General features: G+C 37.7%; 1 protein-coding gene across 2 annotated transcripts; it reads left to right on the forward strand.

Moving 5' to 3' along the window:
- Nucleotides 1-91: 91 nt before the first annotated feature.
- LOC109113686 (ubiquitin carboxyl-terminal hydrolase MINDY-2-like) lies at nucleotides 92-23,677 on the forward strand. 2 transcript variants are annotated; one of them, XM_019126506.2, is made up of 9 exons: nucleotides 92-1,104; nucleotides 2,213-2,270; nucleotides 8,997-9,061; nucleotides 13,620-13,778; nucleotides 14,613-14,715; nucleotides 15,639-15,781; nucleotides 16,994-17,167; nucleotides 18,886-19,071; nucleotides 22,631-23,677. In XM_019126506.2, exons 1-9 carry the CDS (start codon nucleotides 298-300, stop codon nucleotides 22,871-22,873), a joined length of 1,938 nt encoding a protein of 645 aa, XP_018982051.1. In that variant the 5' UTR covers nucleotides 92-297; the 3' UTR covers nucleotides 22,874-23,677. The 2 variants fall into 2 exon arrangements, with proteins under 2 accessions (XP_018982051.1, XP_018982052.1); XM_019126507.2 differs by having other exon boundaries at nucleotides 95-1,104; nucleotides 22,615-23,677.
- Nucleotides 23,678-25,488: the final 1,811 nt, after the last annotated feature.

Consider the following 25,488-nt stretch of genomic DNA (forward strand, 5'->3'; position numbering starts at 1 on the left):
TGTAACGGTCTGACATTTCTTTTGTGCTTCACGTCAGAAAAAGTCATGCAGGTTTGTGAAAAAAATAAAATAAATCGCTGGGTAACCGATGACATAATTCTCACGTTTGGGTGTACTATACCTTTAAGCTGGTAGTAAAATGACACATAAGTTACAGTTAGCGGTTGTGTATAGCCGGACTCAGTAAATAAGTGTCTATGAAGGGGTGACGTCAGAGGTGGAGATGTCATGGCGTCGTCGGAGCTGAGACTGGAGCTTGCCATCTAGTTAAAGGTTGTCGTCGATGCGCTCAGCGAAATGGAGAAGAATGCAAACCCTCATCGAGACGCGGGAGGAAGTGTCCTGTGCACCGCTATCCCCGCAGAACCCGCGGATATCAAAACAGTGGGCGGAATGAAAGATGTCTGCGAGAAGAGAGAGACTTTGAGTACTTGTGCAAGTGCTAGTGGTGCTAATGCTACACCCTGCACACAGACATTAGATGCTGCTGAGACAGGGACCAAGAGCGTTTTACCAGAGGCACTGTCTGCGGCGGATCAGCTGAGCAACGGGATGGGACACGAACCGTCGACGACCGCTGCTGGGAATGAGGAGGGTGGCACCTCAAAGTTAGTAAACAACCTCCTCACGGGAGTGCAACCCGACATCAGTAACGTGCAAGCGGACGGTTTGGATGGAGGGGTGCAAGAAGCGACGAAGCTGGCCAAGTCTGCCTGTTTGTCCTCGGACAAAGCAAAATCCGCGAGCTCGAATTCAAACGATCACACCGTGTCCGAGGGTCCTCCGAGCGGGAGTGAGCCCAGCATCGCAGGGGAGTCCCGCAGCTTTGATTCACTGGAGTCCTTCTCCAACCTCAACTCCTGTCCGAGTTCAGACCTCAACAGCGAGGAGCTGGAGGACAAGGGGCTGACTCTGGCGATTCAGAGTGAATACGGGGCTGAGGGAACCAAAATCCCCTGTCCTAAAGACAGGGTGGCCGGTCAGTCGTTGTACCACATCAAGTGGATAAAGTGGAAGGAGGAGAACACGCCTATCATCACACAGAACGAGAACGGGCCGTGTCCGCTGCTGGCTATTATGAATGTCCTGCTATTGTCATGGAAGGTAAATGAGACGAGAGTCTGCTCGTTTGACAGCTCACAGTCCCACCCGAGTCATAGATGTGCAAATGTACAAAAAACATTCACGAGACATCAGTTGTAAATAAAGGCGCATTAAGACGTTGATCGTTTGTAAGAAAGTTTTTTCATAAAGACACGAACAGCATCATTTGGTAAAAATGAGGTGCACTCACAGGAGGTTGCCATGTTGACATCATGTCATGCAGTTGACAAAGTTACTAATAATAGAAATTATTAAAAATATATTTACTTTATGTAGTGATGTTATGGGACAGTATCCTTGCTTACCCCAGTCCAACTTCTGCTGATTTTAAAAAAAATAGTCTAAACATGCATGCAGCATGAGTGATGAAACAATTTGCAACTTTTAGTAAAGAAACTTGATGCTTGCATTTTTTATAATTTCTCAAGATTCACACAGTTCCACAACTATGGTCCATAACTGGCTAAACAAACTGTAAAAATGTGGATTATGACTGAAGCACATCTTTTTCCTCTTATTTGACAGTGTTTTGTGATAGTATTCTGCAGTGAATACTAGTGCGTTAATTGGGATTGACTTGAAATTCTGTTTGGATTTTGTCTTAACCTTCAGATTTCTCCCTCTCTTTCTCCATATTTTTAAATAACATCCCCTTTTCCGTGTATTTTAGCCATACCAGTATTTTGGTTTGGTTCGAAACAGTCATTTTACAGACACACCAGTAACTTCTGGCTTCCAGCCCTGGACTCATTTGCATTATAAAGATGACATTTAATTATTGGCTTTGAAAGTGAGTTGGCAGGCACATGAAGAGCTATTTCAGTGCTCAGCCTTTCATCTTGAAATAAGAGGCACTATGTTGTTCAGCTGTGACTGCTTTAAAAGTCACTGGCATCTTCTGAAGATGATAGCCATGTTCAGGCTGTTTTTAAGATGTTTTTTTTTAGGATAAAAATCTCATTTTCATAGTGCATTTATGCTGATACAGCAGCCTATTTAAAGACCATAACCCATATGTGTGTCGGAGGAAAAGAGGTCTCATAATTGGCCATAGGCAATTTGTCATTTACACTGGTTTTAAAATGATTTTTCTCTGGTTCTGGCTCAGGTCAAGCTGCCACCAATGATGGAGATAATAACAGCAGAGCAGCTGATGGAATATCTAGGTGAGCGTTTTATTTGCATTATAAATGTGGATTCTTTACATGGCATTGTTGATTTGACACAGTATCCATCCAGTGGAGGGCTCTGTAGAAATCAGAGCAGATTTTTCAGGTTTTATTTAATTTGAAGAGCTAATAAAGAAAGATGTAGAGATGCAAAGAAAACTCGGTGGGCTCGCTGACAGCACCATAATGGGAAAACTACGCTTGAGTGTTTCTGGCTACTTCTGCCTGCAGCTTCATGTCACTAATTGCTAGTTCATTCCCAAAAAGAGAATTTAAATTTATCCACCATAGGGCATCAAATTACAGTAAGAACCATGCAAAAGCTAGTCATGTCAACCTAATTATAGGATTGTGTAGTGTAATTTCAACATACCCTTTCTGGTTAGACATTTTTTGCATGTACCTCTACATGAAAATCTGAGCTTCTTTATGACTTCAGAAAGTGTTTGAGAAGAAGTCACTCTGTTAATCGAATTAGACGATAAACAGTTCAATAAACAGCCTGGTAAACATTGGAGAACCTGAAAATGTGATATGTCTTCAGGACGCTGATGGACAGCACCAGATCAGGGAAATACCCAGGGGCTCGTCCTCTCGTAACGCCACAGAATCCAGATCCCTATTTCCACTGTGGCATGTTGACCTGCTACACTGAAGTGTTGCATTACTGCAGTTTGACAGTTGCCTGGTCCTCAGCTTCTCGCATAACATTCACTTTTTTAATCAAGTTTAAAATGTTTTTAATAGTTTTAAAGCATCTGTCTACTGGTCCTAAATAAATACCACTGATGTAATGTAAAAGCAGCAGTAGATGCTACAAAGAAAGTACACCAGCTGTTGAAGGCTATTATAAAAGTTAGTCACAGACTGAGAGCTTTGATTGGATTTGAATGTTGTGACACCTTGTGATGAGTGTTTTAACTGTAAGCAGTTTTATTTTCCCTCACACACTCCAGAAATGCCAAGTATGAGATGTATATAGATATCAGCTCTGGTTGTGTTATTCAGAGGTTGATATATGTGCACTGGTTTCTCTTAACACTCCTTAGAGACCTTTATAAACGCATTTAGTCATTTAGCAGATGCTTTTATCCTAAGTGGAACAGCACAGGCGAGTTATAGAATGCAGACTCTTTACTGGATTCAGACTGTGTTTTGTTTGGAATCTTTCTAGAAAGTACAGACTTTATAAACTTTGCAAGCTTGTGCTTTGTTCACCCTCATAAAGTGCAGTGGTTGTGACCTCAGAGGATGTGGTCTCCAAATGTCATTCCTCACATGGGTGTGGTCACTTTTTTTATTTTATAACTTGACAAGCTTTTGGACTCTAAGACATTTTTTCCACTCAGTATGAGAGTATTTATCAAGCATGTGTGTTTGTATAGCAGGTGGTTATATTATTCAGCTTTTGTTAAACTTAAAGTTTGGAAACCCTAATCATGTAATTTAATTTTTAATTGATTTATTCATTACAGGGTTTCCCACACATTGATTTATTTGTGGCGGGCTGCCACAATATCAAAACTGACCGCCACAAATAGATTTTCCAAAAGCCTTTGACTTCATTGAATAAACATGAGCAATGAACGTTATAAAATCAAAAACCGATGCGGGTGTTTTTTTATATCACTGTATTTCAGAAGGAAACCGACTGTATTTAGAACATTTTCGATTTCATTTTCATTTCATTTTGCATGTAATGCTTGATAAGGCAGCGTTTGTGAGCTCAGCGCTGCTTTGCAGCAGTAACCGGAGAATCCTGTATCTCGCCCCGCTCTTAAAGCGCCTCCTGCTGCCAGAAAATGAATTTGCATATATATGTATATATGGGGGCAGGGGAGTGCCGCCACAAATAGTGTAAGGCTGTGGGAAACACTGCATTATATATAATGTATATAATAATAATAATAATAATAATAAATTAATTATACAAAGTTAAAATAATAATAATAATAATAATAATTATTATTATTATTCATTTATTCAATAATGCATTAATTTCCTTTATTTAACCAGGTTAAAAAACTCACTGAGATTAATATCTCTTTTACAAGAGTGACCTGGAGAAGAGGGCAGCAACAAATAATGTAAAATATACAAAATGTACATTTACAAGTCACAACAACAATTTACCAGGGGACATTTACATTTACCTTCTAATTAGCACAGCCAATAGCCTATAGCCGGGCAATTGCTCAAATCAAAACTACAGTTGCACTTAAATGCAGGAAGGGAGCAATGCATATAACACAGGCTCCTTCTAAGTCGAGGGCAATTATTATAATTACCAGTAAGTGCAATCAAAAATACAAACTACAGTGAAAATACAACGAAGAAATGGGAAGAAAACAAAATATCCCTTCCTAGCATCAAGTTATAATTTAAACTACAGATCTACAAACAAGTATTAAGCTGGACACTTCTGTTGACCAATCGTTTCTCGCCGAACAAAAGAATAAAGAGTAAAAACAAAGAATCTTGAACTAATTTAAAGATGGAAGTATGGTCAGCTTTAAATTATTTTGTAGATTATATATTTTTCCCCAGCTCTGTTTGGACCCAATGAATGTTGAGATATAACAAGTCATTTGACCAAAAATGATAGGATATATTTGTATTAGATAGAAGTAGGAAGGAGTATTGTTGTTGTTTTTGTTGCTGCTGCTCTACTATCATTATTATTACTGGTCATAATCAGATGCTCTTCCATTTTTTAAATGAAATTGAATCATTTTATATCCAATACATCTGTAGAAAATTTTATCATTATATTTAGCGGATATAAAATGATCTCATTTCACCCCCATTCCTGACTAAACATGCAATAAAATAGGAGAGGATAATTTGTAATATGATATAAGCGACAAGGGTACAGCAGCTTCAGGTGGGAAACACTAGCTCCTGTGAGGTCAGTTTGGCTTGGAAAACTTGACTACGCTGAACATGCTTGAGGCCATTCAACACACCCCATTCCCAGCTGTCTGCCTAGAGACCACTCTGAAGTATTCCTCTTATTGCTGAGCTGTTTGTGACGACGTCCATCCATGTGATCTAAAGCATGCCTGACATATAAGACACAGAAATCTCCTAGATACAAACCATGTCAGATGAAGAGTGTGCCAGCTGGGCACATTTTACATTTATTGTTGCTGGTTTGACCTGAATGTTACTTCTGAGGTACTCCCATCATAGCTTTGAGCTGCATTTATGCAGCAGCATATATTCACATTTGCTCACTTACGAGACATCCATGGTTAGCTACGCAGGCATCTGTAAATTGCTTTTCTCTTCCCTAGGTGCAGTAAGCTGTTTAACTCCATTAGACAGCATCTATCTCGCTGTCTCTCTGCTCTACTTTACAGCACTGTTAGTGTTTCATTTCCAGGCAAAGTCAGTGGCCCATGAACAAACTCTTGACGACTGCACAGTCTTTTCTGATTTGATCAAGACATGTATTTCAGTTACTGTTCATCTACTGTGGAATGCTGTAGTATGTATCCCAGTAACCCAAGCAGTTCTTGATCAAAGTGTAAAAGTGTAAAATATTTTATTAGCATCAAAACAATTTGGCCAGAGCTGAATGACTGAATTGTGTTATTAAATGTTTTTGGTTTCATGAATGAATTGTTCATCATTCAAACAATAAAAATATTTTTTTTCCAGAATTAAATTGTAAGACCTGGTGAAGTTTGTTTTGTCTTAAAATCCTGGATCTTTATTGTTTCAAAACTTATAAGAAGCATTTTTAAAGAATTGCACTGGTTGCTCTTTTCCATGAAATTATTGTGAACGGAGACCGATTTTCCAGATTCAAAAAGTATGGACAATCACCATAAAAGTGTCAGAAAAATTGGCGTATTACTTATGTGTTATATTCCAAGTCTTCTGATGTTAACTTTGTTGGACAGTCAGACCTAAATCAAAGTCATTACTCATTAAATGTCAGTTGTGAGTTACATACACAGACTTGGAATATAACATATGAATTCTTCTGGAGCACTTTTATGATTATAGTAAATTTTTAAGCTTAAAATCTCATCTTTGTGTCGGCTAAATGGATGAAAAAAGTGCAACCAGTACAATTCTTATTTTATGTTCCACAAAAGGAATAAAGTCATACTGGTTTGGAGCGACATGAATCGATGACGATGACAGAATCTTCATTTTTGTTTGAACTATTCCTTTACATTTTGATGTAATAAATTGAATACACAATAAAGATGTTTGTAAAGCAGTGCGAGCAATTATAGAATCTTTTTAATGGGTTCTGATTAGAATGGGAGAGATCAACTGGATAGGAGGGAATTGGAATGGAGGGTTTTTGCTGAGCAGAAATAAGTGAAGGTGGCCCAAATGAACCTGCCTGTGCTGGGCTGCATTATTAGCACCAATCAGAGGAAGCGGGAATCTGAGGGAGTGGGCCGAAAATAAAAGTGCCAAGCTTCACGCTTCTCTCTCACACGTTCGTGTTTTGTCAGAGCAGAAACAGCTAGGCTTCTTCTGGCATTCTGAACTCTTTTGTTCTGAGCTATGGCAGGTGCAACCACATAATAATAATTCAGTGTCGCTAAATTATTAGTACAATGACAAGTCACTGGAAAACTTTGAAAAGTGACAGATATGTGGGAATCAATAGCAATAGGCTGCTGTGTAATGGATTTAGATATTTACTCTGATTTGGCCTTGATTTAATGGACAGAACAGCCGAGCAGTGCTCCTGTACCTAGAGCTGTATGTGTGTACAGAATGTTAATGAGGCGGATGACAGGTGGTTCGGTATTACAGCAAATCCCAGGGTCAGATATTCTCATGTCTCCTAGCAGCCATCGATGCCCCCTGTCTCCGCTCCGGCCCCCTTCACTGATCTGTAGGAGAGTTCGTTTGGACAGGACAATAAAAGGAGGACAATGGTATACTTGCAGAGGTCAAACTAAATATTGAATTGAATTCTGAAACTTCTTGTGTTGAGTTTGTAAATGTTGATTTGAATTCTGAAACTTCTTGTGTTGAGTTTAGTTTCAAAAATCTAAATTAATATAATCCTTTATTATGATTTTATTATTGTAATTTGTGATTTTGGAACAAAATCTAAATTGTGATTTTCTTGGACTGCACGATTTGGGAACAAAATCTAAATTGTGATTTTTTTTTTTTTTCTGATTAAAAACTGTGATTGTGATTTAAAATATGATTTAAAGAAAAAATTTAATTTGCAATGTAGGTCTGCATAATTTATGAAAAAATTTTATTATTATTATTATCATTACAAAATAAAAATGTAATAAATACTGAATAACAAAATCAGAAGATGCCACGTGTCACTCTGAAACATACCTACGTAGCCACACAATTGACAATGGACAGGAGATCTAATTAAAATGTTATATAACAGCACTCCTACGTAGCCACACAATTGACAATGGACAGGAGATCTAATTAAAATGTTTTATAACAGCACTAGTATGATTAAGGTTCTCTGGTTTTTGTGATTAAGCCACCTAAGGTGAGGCTTTAAAAACTCCCAGCCTGGTTATCTCAAAACCCACCTGAATCCAGATATTTTCATTGTACTTATCAAACCTCAGTGGGAAGTCTTTGTGGCAAAAAACGCTGAAGTTTTGTCGTATAAATAATGTGAGTAGTGTGTTCACACTGAAAATTCCAAAAAGAAAAAGTGCACTTTAAATAGCTGGTTATTGGACACTTCATGCACTCAACTGTGGGGGGAGTGGCTATTAGACTCCAATTATGAATGACAACTTTGGTTGAGTACAATTGAACTCTTTGGTTGATTGCTAATTGTGTTTTATTTTGTGTGTCATTTTTGGTTGAGTACATAGTGCATAGTGTATGGTGCATTTTGTTCTGGCACGACCTGGCACGAAACCCCTGCTCACAGTGCCAAAACCACTGGTAAAACTGACCATGGTATTACTGTGCTCAATTTGGCCTATCTCCTGACCTGAAACCCCTTGGGGTAATTGAGCCATCTGTTGGAATAAAGTTTTGACACTCTTATCCGGGCTCCACATTCTGCAAAAGGATTCCCGACCAAGTAATGAGTGAATAACTGAACATAATTATTTGAAGGTTGACTTTTTGTATATTAAAAACACTTTTCTTTTATTGGTCGGATGAATATGCTAATTTTTTAAGATAGGAATTTGGTTTTTCATGAGCTGTATGCCAAAATCATCAGTATTAAAACAATAAAAGACCTGAAAATTTCAGTTGGTGTGCAATGATCTAAAATATATGATGTTAAATTTTTATATACATTATGGAAAATAATGAACTTTTTCACAATATGCTAATTTTTTGAGAAGGATCTGTATATATACAGCTATTTTTTTTTTTTTTTTGGACAGAAAGTTGAAAACTGTAGCTCAACAGCATATAAACTTTTACAATCGCACATGTAAACAAACTTTGTGAAAGGTTACTTTAACTCTGCAGGCCCTTCTACTAAAACAGGTAGGCTTCAGTCGCTGTATTGACTGACATTCACACTAAAGCTTTAAATACAGAAAGATCGGGGTTGTAAATATCTACTGCTTTTGGTTTATTGGCATATATACTGTAGACAGTTTGTTAATTACATCAGGGTGAGGAGGAGACTGATGTCTCCTGTGAGCATGTGTTTTTCATAAGTGCACTGTCTCTCAAATGCTTTCCTTAACCCTCCCTTTCTTTTTCTTTCTTACTTTTGCTCCTTCACAACAGGAGACTATATCCTTGAAGCCAAGCCAAAAGAGATCTCGGAGGCTCAGCGGCTGAACTACGAACAGGTAAAAGCAACAGCAGTTGAAGATAGCCAGTTTGTTTACATAGCTCTCTCTGTGTTTGTGTGATGGTGTAGCGTTAAGAGCGAGAACGAGGAGAGAAAGGTGAGGCCTAAGGCTCTGACAGAGGAGAAAACATTAGCTAAGACACATGTAGACTCTCGGACAGACAGACATCTGTCTCACAGTCTTGCATCTCTTCTTTAAACATGCCTTTGTTCTTGTAGTGAGCATGGCTTGGTTCTCTGTCATTAAACAGCCAGTTATTATTATGAGCTCTGTGGCATTACAGTGCCTTTTGGAAGCAAGCTGTGGCAGTCATGTAGATCAGCACCCATCCATCTCAACAGGAAATAAGGACAAGAAAGCATGGAATTGCCATTGAAAAAAAGGAGTTGTGAGAACTGGCCCATTCCAGTCTGGATCCAACTGTTTATATAATGGCAGGAGTGAATATCATCATTGTGTTGCACTGAGAGAAAGAGTATGAGCCTCTCATAGAGTTGTGTGCTCTACAGAATTTGACATGTAAGGAGATAGGGTGAAAGAGACGCCCTATTTTCTCCTCAAACGGTGTGAAGGGACCAGTGGAGTGATTTTTGGCCTTCTCCTTATTAGCTTGTGTAGAATTATTAGTATACCACACAAAGCCTGTCCAGAACAAAACTGGGTACACATTTCACCCCCAAGTCTTAAAGGTCTTAATTCGCCCTTCCACAAGTTAAGGCCTTAAAAAGGTCTTAATTAAGATTAGAAAGTTTTAGGTGTATAAATGTTTGTTTTGAATTGTTGAGATGTTGGATTTCTTCCCCAGGATTTTTGCCCATACAAATATCTGAACATCCTTAAATAAAGATTGCATTTAATGGAGATGCAAAATGAAGATATGGTATCTTGTTTTCTTAGAAACTGAACAAAATTAAGCGAGTTTATGCTTAAAACAAGAACAAATATATGCCAATTAGGAATGAAAACTTGTATTTAGATTTCCACTGGGTCAAGTTTTCTGAGCTTATTAGCAGATATTTGTTCTTCTTTCAATCATAAACTCACTTCATTTTGATCAATTTCTCTGAAAACAAGATGACTTAACATTTTGCTTTTCAAGTAAATGTGTCTTGATTTAAGGATCTTTAGATTAGTGTTGAACCGAAATCAAACTGAAATTGTGATCTGTATTTGTTTTACTCATCAACATCAGTTAAGTGTCGAACTAACCAACCATTTCTGGTCTGATGTATTTTTTTTTTTTTTTTAATCACAGAATGAGGCAGAAAATATATTCTTTTGAATTTGAAGTAAACATAATAATCCATGTTTTCTTCAGTGTATAGATGTGTACAGGAGTTGTTTTTTTCCCCCACAGTGGATACACAGATGCTGTAACCACATCATTCTAGGGGGAAAAAAACATGCATGACTGTTCTAAAGTGTGTGGTCAGTAAGATTTTTTTTTTTAAATATATTACTTTTATTCAGCAAGGATGTATATATAATAGTAAAGACATTTCTAATGTTACAAATGTTTTCTATTTCAAAAAATGCTGTTTTTTAAACATTGTATTCATGGTTTGTTACACTCCCCCAGTAAAATATATTGCTAATAGTTTATTATATATTTTACATAGTATAATATTGCTAACATGGGAGTCTTTTAATTGCCATTACAACATATTCATTTTGAAATATCTCACTTCCAAGCAGTTCAAAGTCAAGTCTATTTTGGGTTGTGAGGATTGAGGATGAAGATAGAAGTGTTACTGATTTTCCCCAATGTGTGTTCTTGTTTATTGGAGTAGGTGGAGGCTGACTGGATTCATGCTCCTTTCTTGCTCTTCCTTCTGTTCTGTATGAGATTTTACTTTGTTCTTGTGTTTTGGTTTTTATAAGGTAACTTATCTTTGATAGTTTTTTTATTGCCAAGACTGTTTCAAGTTTAGTTGAGCTCATTCATGCTTGAATAATGCTGTTTCTCTACACTGTAGGTCAGCTGACTGACTGTCTTCGGCCAGGCTTTGTGACAGTAAAGCGTTTTTTTGGCAGTAAGAGAGAGCGAGAGAGGGGCCTGTCTGCTCTCTGTGTGTTGATCTTAGCGTGTTTAGCCTGTGCGAACAGTGCACAATAACATCACTCAGGTTTGAATGTGTTTATCAGATGTTTTCCAGTCTAATAGATGTTTTGATTGTATTAAAGCTTTTATAGCCATCTCAGTGAGTATCGCTGGACTGGAGTGAGTATAATAGAGCTGGAGAAAGTGGGTCAGGGCAGTGGAGTGGTTCAGAAACACTGGCAGGGGCACAGGGACAGAGCCGGGCCACATGCAGGCTGGACGTGGGTGGGGGTTGGAACCGGTGGCAGGTCAATGTGGGTGGATGGGTCTTGGCTGATCTGTCAAACCTCTAAGGCTCATGCGACCCTGGTGCCAGTTCTACATGCTCTCATCCACCCACTAGCCATCAGGTCAGCCTGTGCCACACTGATTCATCCTGGCCCGTGTTCCAGGAGAGCAGGGACTCATGACTCAGCAGTTTTCTGAAGGTGTCTAGTGTTGTTTTGGAAACATCATACTTTGGTATCGAGCTGCGAGATGATGACCTGTGTTATTCCGATCAGAGTCAAGGTGAGATGAAGGCTGTGCTCACTTAGTATCAGAATACAGCTTCCTTGTTTTGAGTGCTAGATACAGTTTAGGTATGACAAAGATTGACAGCTGTCTCGAACAGAAGTGACCACCTGAGATTTGAAGTCACAACCAAATTTGTTCTCTTGATATGTTCTGTTGATGTGTTTTACACCACACTTCTGAGACGATGAAGGCAGGATGAAGGCAATAACTGAAGACAAAACAAAATGTCTTGATGTTTACTGTTATTATCTATCACTAGCTTTGTTTCCATCCAAAGATGCGAATTTAACTTGTGCACAAAACTGGAATATCACTCTAACGCCGTTTACATCTAACGAGTCAAAGAGAACAAATCCATCACTTCCTGATAAACTGGCACTAAATATCACAAAGAAAAGTAGGAGAAACCACTGAATACAATCATTTTCATATATGTTAAATTACTTGTGCCTCAGAGCGAGCAGACGAAACACAATAAATGCAGTTAATACTTTCAGAGGAGGATGCCCGCTGTTTGGGAACGTAGTCGTGTAAGACAGTTATGCAGACATACTTTGATGACAGACTTTGCTCAGGTTTTTCCATCAAGTTTTCCCATCCCATCGTGCAAAGCCACGTGACTTTTTTTGATGTGCATGGAGGAATTTATTCGGTAAATGTGTTTCCAATCATAGTATATGCACATTTTTCTTGTCGGATAAAAAGTTTATCCTACTCAAGTGTGCACATAATTTTTTTAATGGGCATTTTTAGAATTTATGTGCACCATGGCATTTCCATTCAGGGTTTTATGTGCTATTACAAAATGCACATAAAAACAGGTGGATGGAAACATAGCTACTATTGTTATAGGCATTAATCAAGATTATCACTAGAAGAGGGTTGACTAAAGTTATTTGATCTGATTTGATGCTATCTGTATACAGGACAATTTGAGAGTCAATTTGCTATTAAATGAAATTGTGGATCCCAAATACTGACTGTGTGAATGTAACTTAATTTAAAAACGAATCTAGGAGCCTAGTAAAAGTCATCTGAAGTCTGTCTTATATCATGAAAAAAGTAACAAATAAAGGCTGCTGTTTTGCAACACCTTTAGCTATATTTACAATTTAGGATGGCCTTAACTGCCTTAATGCTTTTATAAGACAGTTACACTCAGAATAGTGTTATTGTTACAATAATAAATTCAAATTAAATGAAAACTGAAGATATAAAAAGCTCATTCAAAATACTGTAATAGTATATAAATAATAGTAAAATAACACTGAAGGCTGTATTGACCAATCAGCTTCCGGAACTATCCATTTTAAACATTTAAATTAAACCCAGAATTCCAGATACAAGTGATTGGGGTTGAATTAAGTGAAAGTGCTAGGAAATCCCCTGTACCAATGGAAAATAGTGGTTTATGATATATAACGTTGTTGTTACATGGTTGAGTTGTGTTACGAGCTTTAATCCCAACAACTGTCCACACACACTCATTTTGCGAGCTGTGACCAATCAACATAACAGATGGTCATACTGTGAGTGCTTAAAAGTGAGAGCCGGACAGATTATTATTATCATAGGGCCTGGAACGTAATATCAAACGCTGCACACACACACACACGTATGTTCACACTCTTATCTGTTAAACTGCGCTGGAGTTTGTAGGCTTGCAGTGGCTTGTGTTTGTGAGCCTGCAGCTGTGCTTTTTTGAGAGTCAGTGGAGGGTCATTATGGTCAAAAAGAAAGACAGGAAGTAAAGGAGGTGAACTCTGGTGTTTAGAGCTCTTTAGTCGCTGGTCTAGGGTTATTTAGAGATTTTTCCTGCTCAGAGCAGTAAGACAGTTGGGTGTGTAACATTTTTCAGAAATGTGTGCATGGGTTGTTTTGGAAAGATCGTTACTGTTTTCTTCTTTCTCTGTATTTCTTTGCGCTCTCTTTTTCTAGAATATGAGTGATGCTATGGCAGTGCTGCATAAACTGCAGACAGGTCTGGATGTAAACGTTAAGTTCACAGGGGTGCGGGTATTCGAATACACACCCGAATGCATCGTCTTTGACCTGCTGGATATCCCACTCTACCACGGATGGCTGGTTGACCCACAGGTCAGCATCCTGATTCACATCCTTCTAGAAAAGCAAGTTCCACTGAAACAGAAGATGTCAAATGATGTCATTCATAGGCTTTCATTTTTAAATATTACTCTACAGTAGTGACATGCTCAGTTACACAAGTACATGATATGCATTGAGCATAGTTTTTAATAAAAGAAAAAATGGGAAGAAATTACATTAAATTACATTTAATTTAATAATATATGTATTTCTTCTTCTTTTAGCCATTTAGTCGTATCCGACTCTTGGCTACTTCATAGGCCTGCATCCTCCACACACACACACACACACACACACACACACACACACACACACACACACACACACACACATATATATATATATATATATATATATATACTTTGTCAAATTAATTGGAAGTAATTACAATTAGTTTTCAGCATCGTTACTGAAAAAAGCCCTTAGATTATTAACATTATTTTGGCAGACTGATAAGTCGAATACAAATTACAAAAATTGGCTTTAAAATGTATATATAGTTGGTTTTAGTTCCATATCATTTAACATTTAAGCTGATTTAAACTCATTACTTGGCTACAGTCTACAATCACATCATTTAATTAAGTTTTCCAGTAATTGTTTTTTAGCGTATCATGCAGTGAGCGTCATACTCAATGGCATTTCACATTAAAACCAGTTTAAGTGTTAATAATGTGCTGTTTAAATTAAATGAACTGATAAATTAACACAACATTAAATTAATGCCCTTCTAAAAATATCACCTTTGTGTAACATTAACATTTATGCTAATATTTTGACCAGCATATTGTCTGTCTTCTTTTTTTTTTATCATGCTCTCTGTAGATGGCTGATATAGTTAAGGCAGTGGGGAACTGCAGCTATAACCAGTTGGTAGAGAAGATAATCAGCTGTAAGCAGTCAGACAACAGCGAGCTGGCTGGGGAAGGTGGGTATTCACTGTTTTCATCTGTCTTCTTCTCCTTTTCTTTTCACACATTCATGCAGACTGCTTCTTACAGAAGGCGTGTGATGCTTATACGTAATATCATTGTAGTGTTTCGAGTTCACTCTTTGCCAGAATTCTGTACGTTTAGATGTATTAATGCATTGTACATATTAATCCATGTCCTAAAGTGTTTTCCCCATTGCATCATGCAAATAAACAACTATCAGAGTCATTTTAGCACCCTCCTCCTATTTTTAGCTGTCTGAAACATTCTCTCCCTCTCTCACTGTGTTTGTGTCTAAATATATCTCCCTCGCCATTTTTTGCTCTTTCTGTAAGCGTCTTTTAGAATGCACCTTTTCCGTCTCTGTTTCTGTTTGTACCAGTTTATGTGAGCCTGTCTCTGTCAGACTGTGATTACTGTGTGTCATAAAGTTTCAGACAGTGTGTGTTTAAAGGATTAGTTCACCCGAACATTTTTTCTTCAATTATTAACTCTAATGTTGTTCCAAACCTGTATGACTTGCATCATTCTGTCTGGAAAAATTTAAAGTTACAGTGAATGGGGGCTAAGACTTTAACACTTTTCGAAAAAGACACCATAAAAGTATCCTATAATTAGTCCATATGACTCATACCAAGTCTTCTGAAGTCATATGATAGCTTTGTGTGAAAGAGACTGAAATTCAAATAATTATTCATTGATAATCACCTCCCCCAGTGGAATGTCATCGTCAGTGAATCACTCAGAACAGTTTTGTGAACAGAATCAACTGATTCTTTGAAAAGATTCAACTCAAAGGACTGACTCGTTATGCACCAAGGATAGCTAGGGTGGATATTAAGGTGTTAAATTCAAATATTTGTGTCTGTGTAGTATTGTGTATTTTAGAGACATCTCACATTGGCGTTTTCTTTCACAGGTTTTGTGGCAGAGCAGTTTCTGAACAGCACAGCGACTCAGCTCACATACCACGGCCTGTGTGAACTCACTTCTACCGTACAAGAGGGAGAACTGTGTGTCTTCTTCAGGAACAATCACTTCAGCACCATGACCAAATTTAAGGTGTGTTGACATTTAAATGTATTTGAGATGCTGGATGCCGGAAGATGGCTCTGTGCTGCTGTGAATAAGCGCTCTAATAAGCAAAGGAAATTTGGTTCATTTTTCTTTATAGGGATGTTGTGTGTTGGTGCCCCCCAGTGGCCAAAAACCGAACTTTAAAATGCTACACAGAAGTATAGATATGGTACCTCAATTATTCTATTGCTAATTACCATGATTTTGCATATTGGAAAGGTCAAGGTCTAACAAAAACACATGCAAAAAAACTAATATACAGTAAAATTAAGTTTTTTTTTTTTTTTAATACTTGTTTGTTGAGTCATGTTTTGGTGGGGAAGTCGTGGCCTAATGGTTAGTGAGTTTGACTCCTTACCCTAAGGTTGTGGGTTCGAGTCTCGAGTGCCGCAGCATAAATAGCTGCCCACTGCTCCGGGTGTGTGTGTTCACTGCTGTGTGTGTGTGTTCATGTGTGTGTGTGTGTGTTCACTGCTGTGTGTGTGCACTTTGGATGAGTTAAATGCAGAGCACAAATTCTGAGTATGGGTCACCATACTTGGCTTTATGTCACGTCACGTGACTATTGCAGTAATTTTAGTCTTCATCCTATATAACACCACCACAAATTATACCATCTGAAAACACAATGCAATGTTTCAGAAACTGCTTAAAATATTATCATAAAACCTGCAATGTTTACAACAAAGCAAATTGCAGTATGTGCTGATAATGAAATGCACCCAGAATTCATTGAAAATACAAAAAACACTCCATATGTTTCTATTTAGTTTTTGTTTAGTTATTTGCAAACTCCAAACTTGCTAACTTTTTTGCTTTTTTGTGTTGTTGTTGTAAACAATCATATAACTGTATCTTAATGTGTTAATAATAACAACCCTTGAATTTTAAATGCTCATTCAGGGCTAAACTTTGGTGAATGTGAGAGCCAAAGAGAATTTGCATGGTTTTGAATGTTGACTCTCTATATGCTTATCAGGGAGGCTGTAAAGCCTCTGTCTGTTATCTGGAGGAAGTGGAGCTGTTCTGTAACAGCAGGACACACTTCACCCACAGATAAAACAATTGCGTGATCCTCATGCACACACTTGAGAGCATGACACCACTGCTGCTCGGTCTGGGAGTGTTGAAAGATTGATGGATGAGAGCTGTGAGGTTGTTGCATGTTTTTATAAATGCTCTCTCTGTGTTCCTCAGGCCCAGCTGTACCTGCTGGTAACGGATCAGGGGTTTCTCACTGAGGAGAAAGTGGTTTGGGAAAGTCTGCATAATGTCGACGGAGATGGAAACTTCTGCGACTCAGAGTTCCATCTGAGGCCGCCCTCTGACCCGGAAACTGTGTACAGTGGTCAGCAAGACCAGATCGACCAGGTCAGGACTAGTAACTTTCCAGGAGTGCTCAGGGTCATGCAGTCATAAACACTGAATATGGTAGTTGTTTCTCAGCGTGACGTCTGTAAAAGAACATTTGCATGGCTCATCTATGATTAAAGCTCATACAGTCAGATGGAGTTGTGACTCATTTAATTTATATGCACTACCATTCAAAAGTTTAAGAAATTATTAAATACTCTAATTCAGCAAGAACACATTAAATTGTTTAAAAGTGATAGTAAAGACTTTTAAATTTCATTTGCATTTCATTTCTTGTATTTTTTATCAAGTAAATGCAGAATTGGTCAAAAAAAAAAACTTTCTGACCCCAAATTTTTGAATGACTGTGTAGACAACACTACGAATATACACTGCAGCTAAAAGAAGTTGTCACTCAAAGTTTGTTCAGAACACAGAGTTCAGCTGTTTACAGGAGTTTAAAATGCAATTGGTTACAATTCCTTAAAATGACATGGTTTACAAATAAATTATGTATTTCTGATGTGGGCCTTTCTCCGGTATCTTTCTTAAGAAAAGCATAAAGTCCAGCCCTGCATTTGAAATCACTTTTAAAAATTACCAATCCTCAAAGCTGTTAATTGTTCCTGTGCTTGTGGATAACAGGAACCTATTTAATCATTTAAGTTCCTGATATTTTAATTGTGGTTTTACAGAAATCACTCAACCCCATCTTTAAGAAATATACTCTGTGTAACAAATCATTTCACAGAGTCACAATGATCAGCGGGCAGTGGAGGCTGATATTATAGTGAGTCGTGAATGTTGACATCCAGTTGCATCGCGGCCAGTCTCTGTGAAAGTGCAGTTTATCTATATTGTGTTTTGCAGCGCACTGCTGTCCTATAGCACTACTTCTGCTCCATTGCCCGCTGGAAAATCTCCTCAATTATTGATGTTAAAAGCTCCCCAACACTTCTTCCAGCTCTGTGTAACCCTCCCCCTGTGCCATTGGGATGCTTAAATGCCTGATGACCGGACAAAAGTCTCTCACATGACACAGATCCTTTGTGTCTCTGTCTCTCTTCTGCTCTTGTATTGGGTGTTTAATAAAGAAGTGTCTGTATGAGTGAAGGGCTTGGAGATCACTGTACTCTAAAAGTCAGTCTTCACTCTAAAGCAGTCGTTGTAGTGCTGTGTCGTGGGGTCAGTTAGCAAACTAAATGGTCAATTCATGGCCAAACTTTGAGGATATGCATGATGTACTGATCTTTTTTCAGAAAGTATTATGTAAGCTCCTTACTACTGTAAGGATATAATGCTCTCCAGAAAGAGATTGTTCTCCCACAAAGGAAAATTATGTCATCTACTCATACACATTATCTTCTATAGCAGTATGATTTATATTTTATGGAACTCAAAAGGTTATTTAGCAGAGAGTTTAGGCTGCATTTCTCATTCAGTATAGGAGGGAAGGCAACTAGTCAGATAAATATAATACATAAAATATAGAATACATTTAAGTACAAGTAATTTTCTTTTAAAGAAATGAATACTTATTCAGCAAGGATAAATCCAATTGATTAAAGGTGACTGAAAAGTATAGCAATTTATATAATATATCAAGCTCCTAAAGGTAACATAAAAGCAGTACTAGTGTATATATTATAGTCTTCTACCTTAGCTCTGCTAAATGATTTGTAATGGGGAAAATGAGCAGTTGTTGACTATTTTAATTTTCATCTTTGTATTTGTAGGACTACCTGATGGCGCTGTCCCTACAGCAGGAACAGCAGGCCTCAGACCTGGGTTGGGAACAGATCCCAGAAGGCATCAGTGATCTAGAGCTGGCCAAGAAGCTGCAGGAGGAGGAGGACCGCAGAGCGTCACAGTACTATCAGGAGCAGGAACAGGCAGCAGCAGCAGCGGCTGCGCAGGCACAGGTGAGTTCATTAGCTGCACACAACAATAAACAAACACGTTTTCTTCAAAATATTAGCATATATATTACACGTTGATCAGTCTGACATAACATCACATAAATGTCATGGTGCTCCTGATTTGACGGGGGCTACTGAAAGCCATTAGTTGTTTAAGAGGAAAAATAAGACCTAGCAAACCATGAATGTGTAAATTTGCAATAAAACGACAGATCTCTTCTTTCATACAGTAACATGTGTCTGAGTAAAAAAGGTTATTTTTAAAAAGATGAAGGGCATGGACATTGTTCTACAGATCGATTGTTGATTGGATAGATTCGGATCGGATCTGGTTTAAGTAGTATCAAGACAGTTCACCTGAAGTGAATTCAGACAGAGTGCACTGGAAGGACTGCCGCTTTTGCATAGTTTATGCTTGTAAAGCTCCAGTTGTAAGATTAAATGATTTATCTTGAACTCTGTCATGGAAATTATGTATAGACTAGTTAAACAATTTAATATTCAATTTACAATGAATTTATACCTGTGTTGTATTTGCGTTGTATTACACCGTGGATGAATTCAGCTTTGGGCGAGACGGGAATTAATTCGGTGCATGAATCTCACAGTGCATTATGGGTATTCTCTAGCCATTGAGCATGCACTGGTTGTACAGTCGTTTTTTGTGGTGCATTTTGGGATTGAATGAGTGCACTTTCGCATGAGTGGTTTCGGACACCACTACAAATGGCTGTCCCCTCAAATAGTGCCCTATTTAAGGTTATATGGGTGATTTCGGACACAGCCTAAATGATTAGAAAAGTTTGGCATACATACATCACAAGACAAAAGTTTGTTGTTTCAGTCGAAGATCAAATTATGATATTTTGATTGAAAAGCACCTTTTTATTTAATGATACATAAGCATGGGCAGTGTTGGGAAGGTTACTCTGGAAATGTAATAGGTTACAAATGACAAATTACCCTATTTAAAATGTAACAAGTAGTGTAACTATTTTAATTACTTTATTAATGTAACTGATTACACTTGATTACCTTTCGAATACTTTTCAAAATTTCTAATGTTTTCAACTGTGAATCATTTTCAAACTTTTAAAGCGGGCAGGGTTAACCTTACAGTAGTACTCAACACTGATTACTGTCAGACTTTCCAAATCCTTCATCACTTGAGATTATAATAATTTAATTTAAAGCACAGCCACCATAAAATCAGACTTTAGCACCTCATTTTACTTTGAGATCGTTCTGAGGTTAAATACAGATTTAAAATCATAAGATATAGTTTATATCTAGGATACTGCTTTTGAAATCAAATTTATGACAGGAAACACTGGCATCTAACAATGCCTTGGAAAAACAGTTAATCTTTAAAAAAATAAAGCATACACATAAACCCAAATAGAAAAGAAAAGAAAGAAAAAAAACATTGGTGTCTCATATTTTCGAGCAGTCAATGCAATTTATGAAGGAAATCCATTAAATCTGTATGTGGGTCTGTGTCAGTGCCGGCGCTGTGGTGGGGCATTCGAGGGCCGTGCCCCCCCTAGCGGTCATTGATGCCCCTCCTACAGGCGTGGCCCAAAAAAAAAATCCCTTTTGAGATTAAATGTTCAAACTGTAACTGAAATGAAATAAAATAAAACAGAATGGGGAAAAATGCATAAATGGCCACGTTACTAGGCTTCGTCATGGTGAATGCTTATTGGTCGCCGATGTAAACTTGTTACATTTGATTTGCAGCGCGCGCGCAAAATCCATTTCAAGTTGAAGAACAGTTTGTCCGTCTATATTATAGACAGTTGTTAGCAGCTAACTTTAGCAGGTGAATTGTTGATGAATGTTTGTGGGTTCTAACTGCTGTTATATACTTGGCTGTCTGTTATATGGGCTTATGTCATTTCTGCTGGGTGCGTGCATAAACTGCTGCGAGCGAGGAGTGTAACCCAGGTTAAAAACCAAGTATTAGCATAAAGTAATAGCAGAATATACATTTATTTTTGTCCTTTATTTATTTTGTTTAGAAAATGAGTCCTTTAGCGTATTTAAAGTTGAAACCCTAAGAAAAAAAATTTAAAGAAATTATTTTATTTGTTGAAGCACACTTTGTATTTTCTGTATTTTATTTTTTCCATTTCCTGTATTTTATTTTATCTTTTATCTATTTCTCAAGTTCTACAAAATTTGCATTCTACGCAAATCAAAAAACTAAAAAATCAGTTAAACCTTATACCTTGTGTGAGTGGCATTATTGTTCTGACATCCTTATTCTCTGCAGGCGAATTTTTAGTCTTCTGATTTAATTGGTCCTACGCCATTTGTATGATGATGTCAACTCGTTTTTATGAAGAAAAAAGCCTTAAGTTTTCAGAAACATCTATACGAAAAAACTTTGTCTGATGGGGAAGCCGGTTTTTCAAAGCTTCAAACTGATTCAGTGTTTTTTTTTTTTTTTGTTTTTTTTTTTTTTGGGGTTTTTTTTTTTTTGTCGTCGTAATTTGTTAATTATTTAAGTATAAAAAATATATAGCTATTCATTGAAGGCCTATTTTATGTTTTTTTATTTAGCCTATATTATATTTATATTATTATTTTCTGTCCTGTTCTGTTGTTTAGGCTATCTGTTCTGGGCCGGGGTTCCCCCCCCGATATCGATGTAGCCTAGCCTGTCTTAGCTCTTAAAAGCGCTCTTACATGCAAGGTATGAACGTTAGCCGCAATTCCTCGCGCGTTTCCCAAAAATGTACATTTTCCCAATAATGTAGGCTACTGAACTCGTAGAACGCGAGAATAAGGTTACATTTTGCTGTCGTGCTGAACTAGGCTATACTAACCCTTATATGGAAATTCTGAACGTTTAACCTAACAATCGTCATCTTTTTGTGTATTAGGAATCAAGACAGGTAAAAAAAATCTAAAAAAAAAAAAAAAAAAAAAAAAATTATATATATAGTAACATTCTATATAGAATAGATCATTGGAGCTAAATTCTAGGGTAGAATGTCATTCTATTTAGATCATTGGAGCCGTATCCGGTCCGCAAACAGCAAATTTCAGCGCTGTCTTCTGTTCCTCTTTTAGATAAAAACCTATATAGATTTCTATATAGATCTTTCAGATTTAGGTCTGGATTTCCATGCTACTATGATGTTGCCAATGCGTCAAAAAAATATTTATCAAACGACAGTGCCCCCCCGCCGATGATCCAATGCCCCTCCAGTAGATCTGCTCTGACGCCGACTCTGGTCTGTGTGTGAGTAAAAACCACTCAGATGTAACCCCCCTTTGTAATTGTAAACATTTTCATAAGTAACTGTAATTTAATTAGACATTTTTTCTCAGTAACTGCAACTGATTACAGTTACATTTATTTTGTAATTAAATGATGTAATTCTGTTACATGTAACTAGTTACTCCCCACCACTGAGCATGGGTGAATCAGTTACAGTAAGATTAATAACAAGCATTTAGACACAAGAGGGTGAATTTTCATTTCATGCCTGATTTAAAGAGTTCAAATAAGAGGTTAATTTGTTCCCCTCCTGTCAGGGACAACAACCAGCAGCGGGTGCCGACCAGGTGGATAGAGCAGCAGCCGCTGGAGCCTCAGCGGGGGGAGCCACGGCTTCTCCAAGCCCAGGCAAACAGCCCTCAACGGGGGAACGCAAACCCAAGAAAGAAGCCAAGGACAAAGACAAATGCATCTTGTTGTAACAGCAGTGGACTCTGTGTGGAGTGTGAAACGGGCAGCAGTTTAAATCCAGTGGCTCTGCAATGCATCTCCCAGCGTGAGGTGGAGAAAGTATAGGCGACAGTGATGAAGTGTGACAGATGGAGAGAACTTGCCATTCTCAAGCCACTTGTGCCTGACTTTAACCCTCAGAGTTCTGAAGATGCAGACAAGAAGAGAGGGGTGTCACTACAAGGACTATCACTACATCTTTCGTAGAGCTGGCCAAATGTTCTCAGCAGGAAATCCACTGCAGTGCACTATATTGGTGTGGGGTCACCAGGGAGGGTGGGTTTTTGTAGTAAAACAAGGTAATGTACACATAGCACTAGGCAAAAAAGTACCCCCCTCCCTCCAAAAAAACGAAACAACAAAAACCGATGGGAAAAAAACATGGCACAACTTTTTTCATCATACAAAGCATTTTCTTTTTTGTGTTGATTTCCGTTATTGCTGTTGTTTATAAGCTATTTTATACCAGTTTACCCGTATATATGCATATGTAGATTTGTTGTATTGGTCAGTTTCTGTTGTTTGACTGAAGGATATCTGAGATCTTTTAATGAAAGGCCGTTCACATGAGCAGGTAGCAAGCCAACAGGTCGCTTGGCAAAGGTGATGTCTCAGTACATGATGTAGGCCACCATAGTTTTTTGCCTGGCAGTTTGATGCCAAATTTTTCATTGTTGATATTTTAGAAGTAACTTCCTTTTTAGAGAGTGAGATCTTGATAAAACAAATGCATTCAAAAAGGGTTTCCTTATTAGGCAGTTGAAACTGGACAATAACTGTTAATATCAGTGAGCAACTGACACTACCATTCATGTAAATAGCTTTAAAATATCAAAATCAGTAGGTTATATAAAAATACATGGTCAAGTTTTTGCTTCGCCTCACCCCTTTTACATTTCAGCCAAATATCTGGTTCATATTTGCCTTATAAGATGAATATGAGTAGGATCATTGTCCATGAAATTAGGCATTGCTCAATGAACTACAGTGTTAATGCCCAAAAACCGAATGGTTCTTGTAAAGAAATCTCGTCTTTGATCATAATGCTTTCCTCCAGCTAGTGGTCAAACGATATCGGTTTTACAAATGGCCGATGTCAGTACTGAAATATGGAGAGCAGGTTTGGCTGATTGCTGATAGAAATAACAAGAGGAGATTTAACACTTCTGTTAATCGGCCAAGCGGACACCGCTATCGCCCAAAGGTGATAGTCTGAAAATGGCTGAACATTGGCCAAAGCTAACTGATATATCAGTCTATCACTAGGCCTAGCTATAAATTTGACACTCTTTCATGCACATTGTACATATTCATTTACACTATATGGATGTAAGGTAGGAAAGGATTACTCAAGCCCATTCTGTTCCAGTGCTGCCTCCTGAGAGACAAGGTCTTTTCTATCCAAACATTCCAGCTATATGCCTTGAACTGAGCATTGTACTGAGCTTTACACTCAGAAAAGCGCTACGTTGTTCTGCTCTCACAATGCAAGAATGAACAACTCCTGCATGTAGAAGAGCCTCATGATAGTGTAGTCAATCGAACAGACAGTTTGGAGCACAGTAGATGCTGTTTATTCTAGTCGTGGGCTGGAGCTGTTCATTTGACGTTTGGTCCTCCAGTGGCCAATACTCTGTATATAAAAAGCCTTACAATATTTACAGTATCTTTTATACCGACAAAAGTAGGCGAGAGACGAGACTGAGACAATCTGTAGACCTTACCATAGACAGAAAACCGCACAGGCCTTCACAGAAGGAACATATCCATGAGTGTCTTGCAAACAGTTTGACGTGTGTTAGCTTACTTGGTAACGGATATAGATTCAAACTATGTAAAATGTGAAACGCGGGGTTTTATTTGAAATAGTCCCCTTTGTTAACGCTCGTTCACACCGGAATCGTTGAAAAAAGGCCTTCACAGAAGGAACATATCCATGAGTGTCTTGCAAACAGTTTGACGTAACACAATATTTTCAGATCTTAACTCCATGCATTTCATTGTGCCCCAAGCTCATTCACTGGTGATTTGATTAAATGACTGCATTTATTGACGTTTTAGTTAGTTAATGTTCATAGTTAGATAGTATCTAGTTAAATTCTAATGTAGTCTACGTTATGGAAACAATCCCCCTTCCCTCCAAAATTGAAAACAGGAAAAAAAACTGAGTAAGCCAAGGCTACTATAAATATAGTCAATGTAACGACATTATGCATTAATATTTACTGAAAATTGCTTCACATATAGAGTCCCTCCTGCAGTCTCTTCAAACAGGTTCTTAGTGCCAGTTCGTTATGAACTATTGCAAGCGATATGAACCACATGATCGTGTGGCGCGAGATAAAAGTTTGTCGCGTTTTCATCGTCGTTACGTCAAATTCAATATGGCGTGTAATCTGACTAGGGTCCACACCAACAGACAATAATGCTGTTTATTATAAGTGCAAAGTAGTTGTGTATTAAATGCTCAAGATTTTTAAAGTTTTAGTCGTTCTTCAGCTAAAAAAAAAAATGTTCTGAAATTCAATTGTTTCTTTGTGGAATACACAATGTCATAGAATTTGGAAAGCTTAAAACTTTATAGTTATCGTCCTTGATATGAACAGCCCTATAAACTTTATAGTTGTAACTACTATTTCAACCCCAAATTGGGCTTCTAGGAGGAATCATAAATATTTTTT

This window comes from Cyprinus carpio, chromosome B7, assembly GCF_018340385.1.
Source record: "Cyprinus carpio isolate SPL01 chromosome B7, ASM1834038v1, whole genome shotgun sequence".
Classification (NCBI taxonomy): Eukaryota; Metazoa; Chordata; class Actinopteri; order Cypriniformes; family Cyprinidae; genus Cyprinus; species Cyprinus carpio.